Source organism: Electrophorus electricus, chromosome 25 (genome assembly GCF_041902795.1).
Source record: "Electrophorus electricus isolate QZ-2024a chromosome 25, ASM4190279v1, whole genome shotgun sequence".
NCBI classification, from domain to species: Eukaryota; Metazoa; Chordata; class Actinopteri; order Gymnotiformes; family Gymnotidae; genus Electrophorus; species Electrophorus electricus.
This window is the reverse complement of record NC_137521.1, coordinates 4,526,069-4,539,297: the sequence shown is the minus strand read 5'-3', so window position 1 is coordinate 4,539,297 and position 13,229 is coordinate 4,526,069. Positions and strand designations below refer to the sequence as shown.

Sequence of the window (13,229 nt, the reverse complement as noted above, 5' to 3'; positions counted from 1 at the left end):
AATATTTAAAAATAAATATTTGATTGTTGCCTATAAAGAATGTAATTTAAAATATAAAGCAACCCCCATTATAAATTTTCCACATTTTATGGTAAACTGAACAAGGTCTGTAAACAAGGTGTTTAAAAAAAAGAAAGAAAAAAAAGTATATATATATATATATATATATATATATATATATATATATATATATATATATATATATATATATATATATATATATATAAAATGCTTATAAAATGAATAAATGACTGTGGTAGATAATCATGATATTATATAGGCTATATGTTATTTAATTTATCTAGTGGTTTGACTCACAGGACACTACATCTGTACCCTCGCGATATTTCAGAGTTTCTGACGGTAGCACGCAGAGAGCACGCAGGGAAGTGACTAGTGCCAGGAAAGACTTAAGGGAACAAGGGATAGACCTAAAATTAGCTCAACCCGTAGCGAAACTACTTCCGAATAGTGAAATACCTGGACATTTAAGGACCATTGGTACTAGTTAAACTTTTATAAGTGGAAGGTTGCTTCAGTACGTTGCATTTGGTGGATGTTCATCTACCGTCCAGATGCACGAAACTGACCTGGCTGCCACCATAGCAAACCAAGGAAAAGCAGAAGTTTCAACTTGCTTGGGGGCTTGCTCTGCAAGAATGTCGCAGAAAGAAAGACCCACGTTTTATCGGCAGGAGGTGAACAAGACTATATGGGAGGTCCCAGTTCGTTATCAGAATCTGTCTCCAGTCGGTTCTGGTGCATACGGATCTGTATGGTAAATATTTTCTGCTTTTCTCAAGGGCGGAAAGAACACTCCATTCATTCTCGCAGGCCTGCGTGAAACCAAGCCTATCACCCTAACAGGTTTATTAAGCCAACGGACAAGTTGGGCTTATAACTTCCTGTAGAAACTTTTGAGCAGCTAAATAAAAAGATATTTCATGTGTCTGACCATGAACATGTATTTGAACGATAGTAGCTAAATAACTTGAATCTCTTGAGCACAGTTCTTGTTATTAACACTGGCAACAATATGTTGCACAAGCTAGCTAACTAGCCAGGTTAGCTAACTGACTGGATTTTGCTGGTTGCCTGTGACGACATGTATCTCTGCGAAGCACTTCAAGCATCGCAGTTTTAGCAGTTATGCTGTTATAGCCAGCTAGCATATCATGCAACTAATCTTTTCCCCCCACCATATGCTGTGTAAACTATGATCTCAGTATCTGATCTCATCTTTATGCGGACCCCAGCTCCAGTATCATCAATGATGTCATCTTGTTGATATCTGTTATGAGTCAGTCATATGGTCATTTAGGGTTAACGTTACTCGAGTTTGACATCTATCATAATTACAGTAGGGATTGTGATCAGGAGTTATTGTGTTTTGGAGCTGAGTTTAGTACGTAGTCACAGTATAATCTGAATCTGATTACTGTATAATTAATTGTGAAATCATTGAGTAATTACTGTATAATTAACTGTGGTGAGTAATGTAAATCTAAATAATATTGGTAAACCCTAAATCTTTGTGCAACTCTTAGTCTAAACGCTTGCTATATATGTCACATCACAAGTTGGTTTCCTGTCTGTATGAATTGTCTGGCTGGAATTTAGATTTTATTCACATAGGATAACATAGGATAACAGCTGTTCCATGGGCTTTTCAATTTTATTTTGCAAGCAGATGGATTCATTACAATTTGCAGGTGAATGGCTTCCTGACTTAAAGAAGGATTTGCAATGCAAAATGATAGACAATTGCCCATTGGTGAACAGTGCTAGATGATTGCCTATTGGCAACTTGCTATGTTGCATTTACTGATAAGTGTTGTTAATGAAAATGGGCATGTTGTGTTTGAACACCACAACTCATTTACTAGACTACGTTGCTCCCCAGGTAAACAGATTGTGTTATGTGTACCAAAGAAGGATGGTAGGAGCACAGTGCTAGGCAACAGTGTCACCTGGGTTGTATTTCAAGGACCCTCACGTCGCTCACCATTATCTCTATGTAATTGGATCGCTGAAGAACAGATTGGGCTGGGTTTGGGGAACCTTGCTTTTTGTTTTTGCAGTTCAGAAGCTGTGAGGTTTTGTTTATTGGACTCGTGAATGGATTTGGGATCTAATCATTAGTTGCAGGAACTAGTAAACATCTTCCACTGCAGCACCACATCATGGCTGTTAAATCCTTAATTATTTCCACCTACTCTACCTGTGGCCTCTGGCCTCTACAAATTTTATTATAACATTTGTTGTTAAAACACATACCACTATTAACAGTACATTTTGAGGGGAAAAGGTTTATATGACACTTTAAAATATGATTGTTGCAGTTGTTACTTTTATATCTTTAAATATTTTTGATAGCCAACATAGAGAAGTGAGATTATTTACACAGGATATAACTGAACCTACTGAGAGGGGCCAACTTAGAGGTGTTTATAAATGTGCATGTTTTGCAACTCAATACCAGACCATTATTATGGATTCTAATTGTATTACAGTGGCCATGAAATATGTAGGAACATCTCTGATGTGATACCACTCAAGCAGATGTGGCACAGTTTTGTTGTTGAATTTGTAAAGAGGTTAAAAAAACAAACAAACACCAAGCTAAAAATGACACGCTTGTGACTTTTGTCCTTCTAGCTCTGCATTCGATGAGAAGACTGGTTTGAAGGTCGCTGTGAAAAAACTGTCAAGGCCGTTCCAGTCCATCATCCACGCCAAAAGGACCTATAGGGAACTGCGGCTTCTCAAGCACATGAAACATGAGAACGTAAGTATGCCAGCCTCAACAGACCATGGGTCAAGTGTTCATGCAGTACTAGAGATTCACTCAGGCTTTTTAAATTCATTACTAGTGTTTCACATCCCTTCAGCTCTCATTACTTGACTACTTCCCCTTCTTCCTCATGTCTCTCTTTTGTGAAATATTCGAAGAAATGAATTTTGAGAAGCAAACTTAAAGGGAAAAAACATGAACTGCAATGTCGTATTTTTAGCACATTTCATATTTGATACAGATCACAAATGGTGTTTGTTACAGATGCTCTGCAATCTGATATTCTCTTTGTTGCAGATGATTCTGGTGATATTTTGCAAATGACGAATTGTATAATGGTCTTAGAAGTGCACTTGAGTTGACTTCTTATATATGCCATAAAGCTGTGTACCACATACTTAATGTTTGTATTATTATGTTTTGCTTTTTTAGGTGATAGGCCTGCTGGATGTTTTTACACCTGCCACCAGTCTGGAGCAGTTCAGTGATGTGTGAGTGAGACTCTTGATCTTTCTCCACTCTCAGTCTTTTCACCCCTACAATTTAAACCCAACAAGCAATTAAAAGTAAAGTTGCACTGATGTAGAAATTCTTGGGAGATGACTGATATCGTCTGCAGATACCTGACACCGAAGGTTAAGTTGATAATTTTATTTGATAACTTTATTATATTTGCACATAAGTATTCATGACAGTGGATCCAATCAAACAATTTCAGTGGTTTCACCCTGACAAGAAATATGGTGTCTTCTGCAGTGCTAAGTTACTGTCTTGTGGAAGAGTAGTCTTTCCTAGAATGGCTGTGTGGTGGTAGAGCCTCTATCATGTTCTCTTTTGTTGGATTGAGAGTCGTTGTCTCAAAGAGCACTGGTACGTGGTTTCACATAATTTTGATGTTCAGTGCATTCCACATTTAACATTCTAGCCCTGTGGATGGGGACATTCGCACCCCAGAATATCACTCCGGGTCTAGACAGAATTGATACTAAGAATGAAGTAATTTGTGAACCACCTCTGGGTTTAGGGACCTGCTTTCATATCTTTTGCATGCATCATTTATTCAAGGATTTTCATTGTTATGGTGGATGTCTTTAGCATTAATAGCATGGGTGTGATCAAACATGCGAAATGAGCAAGTCAACACTATGCAACATAGTTTTAACTGAAGGCTGCACATTGCCAAAGCTGACTCAACATGGGCCAGTGTCATGGTCTGCGTGACCAGGCTGGGGGCATGCATGGCACTGCTGACCTACAATTCCATTCACGTACAGGGTGAAGGGACCTCTGCTCACCCTATGCCTCTTGTGTCTCTTCTTACTGTATAATCCTCAGTCATGCCTTCACCTTTGACCCTGCCATCCCTAATGTCATAACAAGGCCACGATATAGAGAAAGATGTGAAATACTTATTCACGTATTCACTCAGCATGCACAAGAACAGCAAGTGGTTTACTTGCTGTCATTTTACTGGAAGCTCATTACCAGTCATTTTACTGGAAGCTCGACTGGAATGGAAAGTCCAGTAGAATGCTGTGTGGAGACTTTCATCTGGGCAAGTTCTATCTTGCTCAGAGTTTACATGGTGGGAAAGGGGCCAAAGACTGAGAACATGAGTTCAGACAGAACTGTTTAAGCCGGCCAGCCTACCTTGTGTCAGTAGTGTTACTAGGGAAGCCAGTTCAGGAAAATGCCAGAGTATTGCTACAGGACTTTTTAACTTGCAGTGGTCTCTGCCACTGCCAAAAATATACACTGACTCATCCCCTTTCAATGAAGGTCACCCCCCCCCCCCCCCCCATATCCCTTTGCCAGCTTTGTCTGTTATGGGATAGAGACAGGACTTTCTGCACTGCAGGCAGAAAAAGAACCCTTCCTATAAATACCACAGTTACCAGTACCTGGCCATTGAAGTGAACCGGCAGTAGTGTGCATGCGTGCAAGAGTGTGTGCATGTGTGCATGCATCTGTAAATGCTTTGCATTATTAATGTTAAATGTTTTTGTTTTGTGTGTGTATATTGTGTGTTTGTGATTTAGGTTGAGTGCATTTTTGTTTGTCTTTTGATCTCTTGGGTTTGTCGGTATGTGTGTGAGATTTGTTTGTTTGCTTGTTTAATGTCTATTTGTTTGTAGTGGAGGTGGAGAGTCTCTCTGTGGTTTATCAGGACTTATTTTAAGTCATACTCAGTAGTACATAGAGAGTCTATTACACAATAATACCACTACCACTGTTTCAGTGTGTGTCCCAGTGATCATGTCAGATTTCGATGAAGCTGAACCCTTAAACAATGGAAGGGAAGCTCAGAGTTACTGAGTGGAAGTTACAGTTTCTGCTGCATTGTAATCAAGTGCGATCAGGCAATGTTAGCATCAGTAGGAGAGCATTTGCAAGGTGTCTGTGTGTGGGAGGTAATTGCAGTAGCCCTGACAATACCAACTCCTGACTCATGCTTTGGCATGCTCCACCACATCAGGACAACATTTGAATTTTTAAAACATTGCAATAAACTGTTGTGTAATGTTTAATGATGATGATGTGTCCAAGCACTCCTGTTGAAAAAGGTGACACAGTTAGCTAGATATTTTATTTGATGTGCATGTAGGAGTTTTTTTAGTCCACCTGCCCCTGTCTCCAAAAAGCATGAAAGGTCCAGAGGATAATGTAAATTCTCTGTTCTGACTGGCAGATACCTGGTGACTCATCTGATGGGCGCAGACCTTAATAACATAGTGAAGTGTCAGAAGCTGACAGACGACCATGTGCAATTCCTTATCTACCAGATCCTTCGAGGGCTTAAGGTAAAGCAGTGCATACAATGTAGTCTGGTAGAAAATAATAACATTAAGCACATAACATGCCTTAAGATTAAAGGTATAGTTATGTTTAAATCCACATTTGATTATTACATTTGATTATTACTGTAATAATCAATTTTTAGATTAGTTTAATAGATTTTTTTATTCACTGACATAATCCTGCTAAAACTCTGGATTTTTAAATGTATCCTAGTCCACTCTTCATATTGCATTGTTCTTTTGTTTCTTTTCTTATTGTTTTGCAGTACATCCATTCAGCAGACATTATTCACAGAGTGAGTGTTCACCTGGTTCTAGAGACACAGCTCAGAGATGGCAGGAAGTGTGGCTTTTTATAAACTCTCAGCAGGAGTTCTTCATTTGTTGCAGGATTAAGGCTATTTTGTGTGTTTATACTTGGCGTGCTGAGACTTAATCCCAGTGTAAATTTAGTAAAATGGAATTGCCATATGTACCCGTATATTTATGTGATGGGTCTTCAGCACTGAGTGAAAATTTTTTTTTTTTTTACTGCCTCACATTATGCAATCGGACAACTGTATGTAATAGTAGTAATTAATATGATAGTATAATAATAATAATAGTATAATACTAATTAGTGGGAGGCAACAAAATTAATTAGATTATTTTGTATTTTTAGGACCTGAAGCCCAGTAATTTGGCTGTGAATGAAGACTGTGAACTTAAGGTAAGTGATTTTCTATGCAAGCCTTTATAGACATATGTCCGTGGAATATTAAAAAACATTTCCTGATAGGGTTTGCAAGTGAATCATAATGTATCTCTAGGTAAGGTTGGCCTGGAACAGCACATGATCTAGTAAGATTACCAGCTATCTATTTAATAACATGAAATTTCTAGTCATAGAATTCAATACAGCACGCTTCCGTTGTCTAAATATTTGTATTTCCACCTGTTTATGATTTTCTACATAAGGTAAAGTGATGCTGTAATTTTGTACCCCATTCCCTTCCTCACCTAGATCCTAGACTTTGGGCTGGCTCGGCACACGGACGACGAGATGACTGGATATGTGGCCACCAGGTGGTACCGTGCTCCAGAGATCATGCTCAACTGGATGCACTACAACATGACAGGTTGCACACTACTGCCTACCTTGGATGTGAAATGGAGTTTGCCTGTTGTAGAATGAATAGTTTCAGAATAAAATGGCCTGGGATTGCTTCATCAGTATTACCCACACCAGCCATTGCGTATGTATCTTGATTTGCCAAATGAAGAAGCTTTTGTAGTGAGTTATGTGCCAACTTGTATTTAACTTGTGACGCAAGTTCCTAATAGGTTTCTATAAGAAATCATTCTTACTGATTGTGTACTCAGTTTTTTGTACATGAATATGGCTGAAATTTCAAGAGTAATGGCTTTACTGCAGTTCTCAGAAAAAAATCAGTAGAAAGATATATGGCAAAAGAGTGTGCTGAGGCAATAAAAATACAGGAATATCAAACTGTATATCTTCTTCTACTCTTTACTGGTAATGATTTCCCACAGACCACACAATGAATTAGAAAGTATTACTGTCATGTAACAACACTGTTGCCTCAGTGCTTCAAACTACACCACTGGGTTAAATGTACTTTTTAAATACCCATTTCAGAAACACATGCATACTTGCCTGCTGTGGTTGTCGCTGTTCCAATTTCCCTGCACTCTCTGAATGACATTTTGGCTTTTAGACAGCAGTTGAATTTCAAATAGTGCAAGCAGATTGTGCTAGCAGAGAACACCCATCCGTTAATGTCATTTTGAAGCTTGGGATCAGAACCCTCCCAGCAGAACAGTGGAGCTTGTGCTTCATGCTGCAGTGCTGATGCTAATATGTCTGGCTTTGGTTCGCAGTGGACATTTGGTCTGTTGGCTGCATTATGGCGGAGCTCCTGACGGGGAGGACGCTGTTTCCTGGCACTGACCGTATCCTTCTAAGCAAACACAGCCACTGGGCCTATCCCTCAGCCTGCCAGGTGAAAATCGTTGTAACCTTGCTGTCTTATATATGTATAAATATCATGAATTTTAACTTCCATTTTTAAACTCATTCAGGTGTGCACCCATTCTCTCTGTCACAATCGCTTTCTTTTTTCACCCTCTGTCTCCTCTCTCTGTCTATCTCTTGCGTGCTCTCCCTCTTTGTTGCTGAGCTTTGTGTATGTTCTGTTTACACTTGAAAGTGCTTTCTTGTGCTGTGCCTGTCCCTTCTAGACCTGCCCTGTCACTACTAACCGCGAGGAGCACAAATAAGGAAATACGATCCACAGTTCTGATAAAGCTACCAGCAGTCTCGCAAGGAATGCCATGCCTCTCTCTCTGCCCTTCACTCCTGTGTCCCTCCCTTACCTCCCTGTTTCAACTACAGGGTCAATGCTCCTTTTTTGCTCATTCCAGCACTGCATGGCATTTTGTGCCATTGACAAATTTGACAGAGCCTCAGTTGGTACTGGTAACACCACTGGCACCAGGCTCTTTTGTATGCTCTAGGATCGCTGGAACACACCTGTGCTAACATTCCAGGGCTTGTCTGTTTTTTGTTTCGCTTTGGGTAAGCTGAAAATATTAAGCTTCTACTATGTATATCCCTCAGGGCTTTCAACAGATAAGGCCAAGGAGTACTGCACCTAAACAGGGCGGGACTGGAAATATGAATTTGGCAGTGTAGAAGAATTAAACAGTCATCAAATAACTTACCAGTACAAATGGCTGGATCAGTTTTTAAAATTACATTATTTCCTGAAAATTTGTCCTTGTCCTTTGACAGCATGCTGCTGTCTCTTTTATATATCATCATTCTGCACAATAAATTTACTAAGCATGAATACAGATCAGTAATTGTAGTATTCTTATTTACTGAAGCAATGCTGAATATTGTCAGTAAACAACAGTACAAAATCCCACCTTTTCAGAAGGTTTTTGTGTTTGGTTCCTGCAATCATCAAATCTAACATGTTTTCAGGGTCATGGTGTTCAATCTACGAAAAAATCATAAATGGAGATTCTGTGTTTTTCTTCCAACATCAACACTGTGTAGCTCCAGGGTAATCCTGTCCTAGGAAATGCCTGTTTTTCCTTTATATTCCATCGGTAGACATTGACCAGCTGAAGCTCATAATGCTGCTTGTTGGAACTCCAGGACCTGAGCTCTTGATGAAAATCTCTTCTGAGTCTGTGAGTGTAACGTTTGGGAGATGCTCTCCTCTGTGCTTTTCCAAAACAGGCTGAGTTTGGATGTTTTTGCTTCTGAGCTGTGCATTCAATTTCAGGCTGCATCAACAGACAGCCTCTTCTTGCAGCATGCTTTCACCTTGTTGCATAATATAATGTCTGTATATTGTATAGTTATGCCATGTAGCCTTCTGCATTTTCCCATCAACATTTACTTGGTGGTATGTAATCTATAACAAACTGAAGCCATAATGCACATGTAGGATAAAATTGCTCCCTTTCTTTTAGATGTGAAACCTGTACCCTAGTCAACAGATTATTATGAAGAGTACAAAAAAGGCAATCTACTGTTGTTTATGTATTTTTCCATGGTATTTATAGGGAAAATGGAGGAGGCTATGTAGTCTGAATGCAATATAGTTCTGTGCTACGTGCCTTGCTACTGTTTTGCTTAATCTGAAAATAATTGATCATCTCTTTCAATCAATACCTGTACTTTAGTGTGGTTTGATGTAAATTAGATTAACAAACATTTGGGTCTTTTGCTGCTGCTATCTGATTTCTCTCTGACTGACCAGACCTGACAATTTCAAGCACACTCCTTTCTAAAGCATTGTTCTTCTCTACAGTGTTGTGTCGGCAGTTTGCATGCCCAACCTATGTGTTGCTTTCGCTGTCTCTTCTCTTGCTGCCTTTCTCTCCTATGTAGGGGACAAGCAAAAACAGATCATTTGTAATCAGTCAGTAAATGTGTTATAAGCCCTTGACCTGGCCTGCAAAGATATAAACCAGCTACAGCAGATAATGCGACTGACAGGAACTCCCCCTGCCTCTCTAATAAGCAGGATGCCTAGCCATGAGGTGAGCCTGCTGTGGCCCAGTCCCCATGTACACTACCGTAATAGTCACTTTTGGTTTGTAGTGCTGCTTGTTCTCATAAAACTGTATTTTTAATACTATCATCAAAACAAACATAGTACCATCACCTCATTTAGAGGTTTTTGTTAGTGAAAAGTTTCACTAACATTTACAGTTACAGATTTTAGCTTTATTGTTATTAGTTGGCTATTAGTCAAAAGGGCCCAGATATCCCATATTTTGCAAAAAATAATTTCCATAGCATAGCATGTGGAGGCTGTGTTCTCTCCTCATCTTTTCTTGCTATGACTGATCGCATTCTGAATTAGAGCTGATTTGTATGCATCTATTGATTGTTGAAAACCAGAACCATTCCATGAGCCAGCTCAAACCCTTCTGCCTTCTATGGAAAAATTCTGTCATGTTTTGCAGCATTGAGTACTAACAAACAGCTTCACTACTCGGGGCAGGCATTTAGCTGAAAGACACATGAGTGATCTTAGCATTATGGTGACTGAGATGTAAATGCTACTGCTTTATGAAGATTTGGCTTCAAAACAAATTGTCCTGGTCTTCTCCTAGCTTTTGACCTTTATTTACAAACTGTTTGTTACATTACTTTCTGTGCTGTCTAATCAATGTCAAAAATCTTACCAGTAGTGGCAAGCAGAATTGTTTCTGTATAACTGAAGTTTCTGATGCTTAAAGATCCTGTCTGAATTTACCCATTTATCTCTATAGGCAAGGAATTACATAAATTCCCTACCACAGATGCCTAAAAGGAATTTTGCTGATGTATTCCTTGGAGCCAATCCATTGGGTAAGAAAAACATATTTTAAATAATCAAAACAGCAGTTGTAGCACATTTAATATAACTGTTGTTACAGTTTGTATGTGGCGTGTACTTGTGTGTGGGTGGATGCCTACCTTGTAGTGGAGAGATTTTTCTCTTCAGTTTAGCTTTGGGACAAGTGAAGAACACCCAAACAGCCTTCACACTTTGTCTGATTGGCTTGCTAGAATTCTCTCTTGCTTACAGTTTCTCCCCATTGGCTGTCAGCTGATCAACTAGCTGATGTAGCTACAGCAGATAGGACTAACATATCAGCCCAGACTGTCCTCAGTAATGTCTAGACTTTCCCTTGTCAGTATTAAATCATAATGCTCTTAGATGTACTGTGAGTTTGGTATGTGCTGAGTTTATTAGTAAATTTTACTGTGTTTACCTCAATTCGCCCTGATAGCAAAACACACCCCTTCCCCCCTCCTTCGGTGCTCAAAGCCACTTGTACTCACACACATGCGCAATCCAGTTTGTTGTTCCCTCTCCAGTCACATTATGAAACATAGAAATAGATTGATATATTGGAAAAGTATGTAACACAAAAGTAGAAAATGTTATATTCTTATTTCTTATTATTATTCTTATTATTTTCCCACAACCTCATAAGAGGTCATAAATCATCTACTTTTATACTGATATGCTACATGAAAAGATGAACCGATTGCACTTTCTGTGCTGGTACAGCTGTGGATCTCCTAGAGAAGATGCTGGTTTTAGATACAGACAAGCGAATAACTGCAGCAGAGGCACTGGCCCACTCCTACTTTGCCCAGTACCATGACCCAGACGATGAACCCGAGGCAGAGCCCTATGACCAGAGCTTCGAGAGTCGGGAACTAGAAATTGAAGAGTGGAAACGTGAGTTACAACAACATTGGACATTGTAATTGTACATTGTGATTTTTTCTGAGGTGACGTACTGTTGTTCCAGCATTAAGGTTTGCAAAATCAGATATTACCATATGTGCACATTGGATGTTAATTTGGAGTCCAATCAAATTAGTGCATTTGTCCATTTGTAATGCTGTAACTGGGTAAGTTGGGAATGCATGTGAATCTGCAATAAAAGCTGTAATGCTTTATTTTTTGTCCCTGCACAGGTTTGACCTATGAGGAGGTGATCACCTTTGAGGCACCTTCCTTTGATGGGGATGAAATGGAGTCATGAGACTTGTGCATGATTGGAGCTCTATTTCAGACCAGTCTTTATAAAAACTGTTATTTTTGCAGTTCTCTATCCAGACAGACAGTATGATTTTTAAGTGCCTGCCACTTTCTTTGTCTTGCTCTTTTTATGTGTTGTCTACTTTATTAGGAAGCAAAAATGAGCACAAAAAGGGGATAAACATGATGGAAAATTTTATACAAGGAATTTCCTGTAGAGTTGAGTAGCATTTGTGTTAACAGCCATGTTTCCATCCTCTAGCCATGCAGAGTTCATGTAAACATTTTGAAGTTTGCAACAAAGAGAAAAGAAACAAAGCAAAACATGTCATTAATTTTTCAAATGGCATTAATACTTTATGATAATCATACCATCCCAACCCAGTAAACTCAAGATCTAATTAATTGGCATATCTATTTAAAAATTGAGTATCTCATTACTGTGCAAATTTTTGCTCTTTTGAAAATCGGTCACAGAATTTTGTCTAGAGCCTCTTGCATTTACAGAAAACCCAAGGCTGTATTTAGCATTAACATGACCAAAATCTATTTAAATGACCATTATTTGCTACTTTTCAAGTGTCACTGATATAGGGATTCCATTGCTGTTAATAGTGTCAATCACATGACCAAAACAAGCATTCGGTGTGTTGGCGTTTTCTTTTCTTGAATACAACGATCTGGACGGTAATCTGGATAAAAAATAGATGGGTTCAGTTGATCAGTATAAATTTAATTTCAACATACAGAAGTATTCATTATTCATTATTCATTATATACCTGTCTTGTAGAACCATGCTGTAAAATTAGCTATTGAGATTTGTGACACAGCCTCTTGTGTTTTTGTTTCATTGAACAGGGGATTATATGTGCAGTATTCTGGAGTGTCCTACTACTGCCAGCTTTGCTAGACACTCATATTAGAGTACAGATTTCTAGACACTCAAATTAGAGCAAAGTATCAGAATTCAAGAGGATGGCCCCTGTTTGCAACAATATAATTCCCATTGCTAGCTTGTGTTGGAACCTACATAGGCCAGAGTGACACTCCAAACATTAGGCAGGTTTACTGGCACCAGCTACAAATTTGGGCCATATGTAAATAGCAGTTCTAGCCTTGTAATTTTAGTCATTTGACTGTTTCTGTTTTATGGTGTGTTGGTGTATTGTTAAAGTGTGTGTGTGAGAGAGTGAGCAAGTGAGAAACACAATATGAATCATTTTGTTCTGTTGTGTGGTTGTTTTTAAGCTGACAATAGAGAAATGAATGTCAAAATTGTACTAGTGTGAAATATTTATATACTGCTGAGATGTTGAACTGGAATGGCTGCTTCTTTCTGCTTTATTTCTTTTATCAGACTAGAGAATATAATCAAATACACACTGTTTATTAAAGAAAATAAAGGCAGATATTTTTCAGAGATATGTTGTTTATTTATTTATTTTTAAAGTGGGGCATGACCAAAGCTTAGAATTTTCAGTGATGGAAGTGGCATCACCTACATTGTCTTTGCAAGCTTATTGAAAATAGTTGATTTTAGGAATGGGTGGGTTGAGCTGAAGTGTTGATAC

The 13,229-nt window shown here is 38.7% G+C and overlaps 1 protein-coding gene across 2 annotated transcripts; it reads left to right on the top strand.

Annotated features, from left to right (window-relative positions):
- The first annotated feature begins 377 nt into the window (after positions 1 to 377).
- mapk14a (mitogen-activated protein kinase 14a) lies at positions 378 to 13,078 on the top strand. Of its 2 annotated transcripts, none has more exons than XM_027030066.3 (12): positions 378 to 778; positions 2,659 to 2,788; positions 3,227 to 3,285; positions 5,484 to 5,595; positions 5,859 to 5,888; positions 6,254 to 6,301; positions 6,596 to 6,710; positions 7,474 to 7,545; positions 9,572 to 9,651; positions 10,390 to 10,468; positions 11,178 to 11,351; positions 11,594 to 13,078. In XM_027030066.3, exons 1-12 carry the CDS (start codon positions 576 to 578, stop codon positions 11,659 to 11,661), a joined length of 1,170 nt encoding a protein of 389 aa, XP_026885867.1. In that variant the 5' UTR covers positions 378 to 575; the 3' UTR covers positions 11,662 to 13,078. The 2 variants fall into 2 exon arrangements, with proteins under 2 accessions (XP_026885867.1, XP_026885866.1); XM_027030065.3 differs by lacking the exon at positions 9,572 to 9,651 and adding an exon at positions 8,714 to 8,793.
- Positions 13,079 to 13,229: the final 151 nt, after the last annotated feature.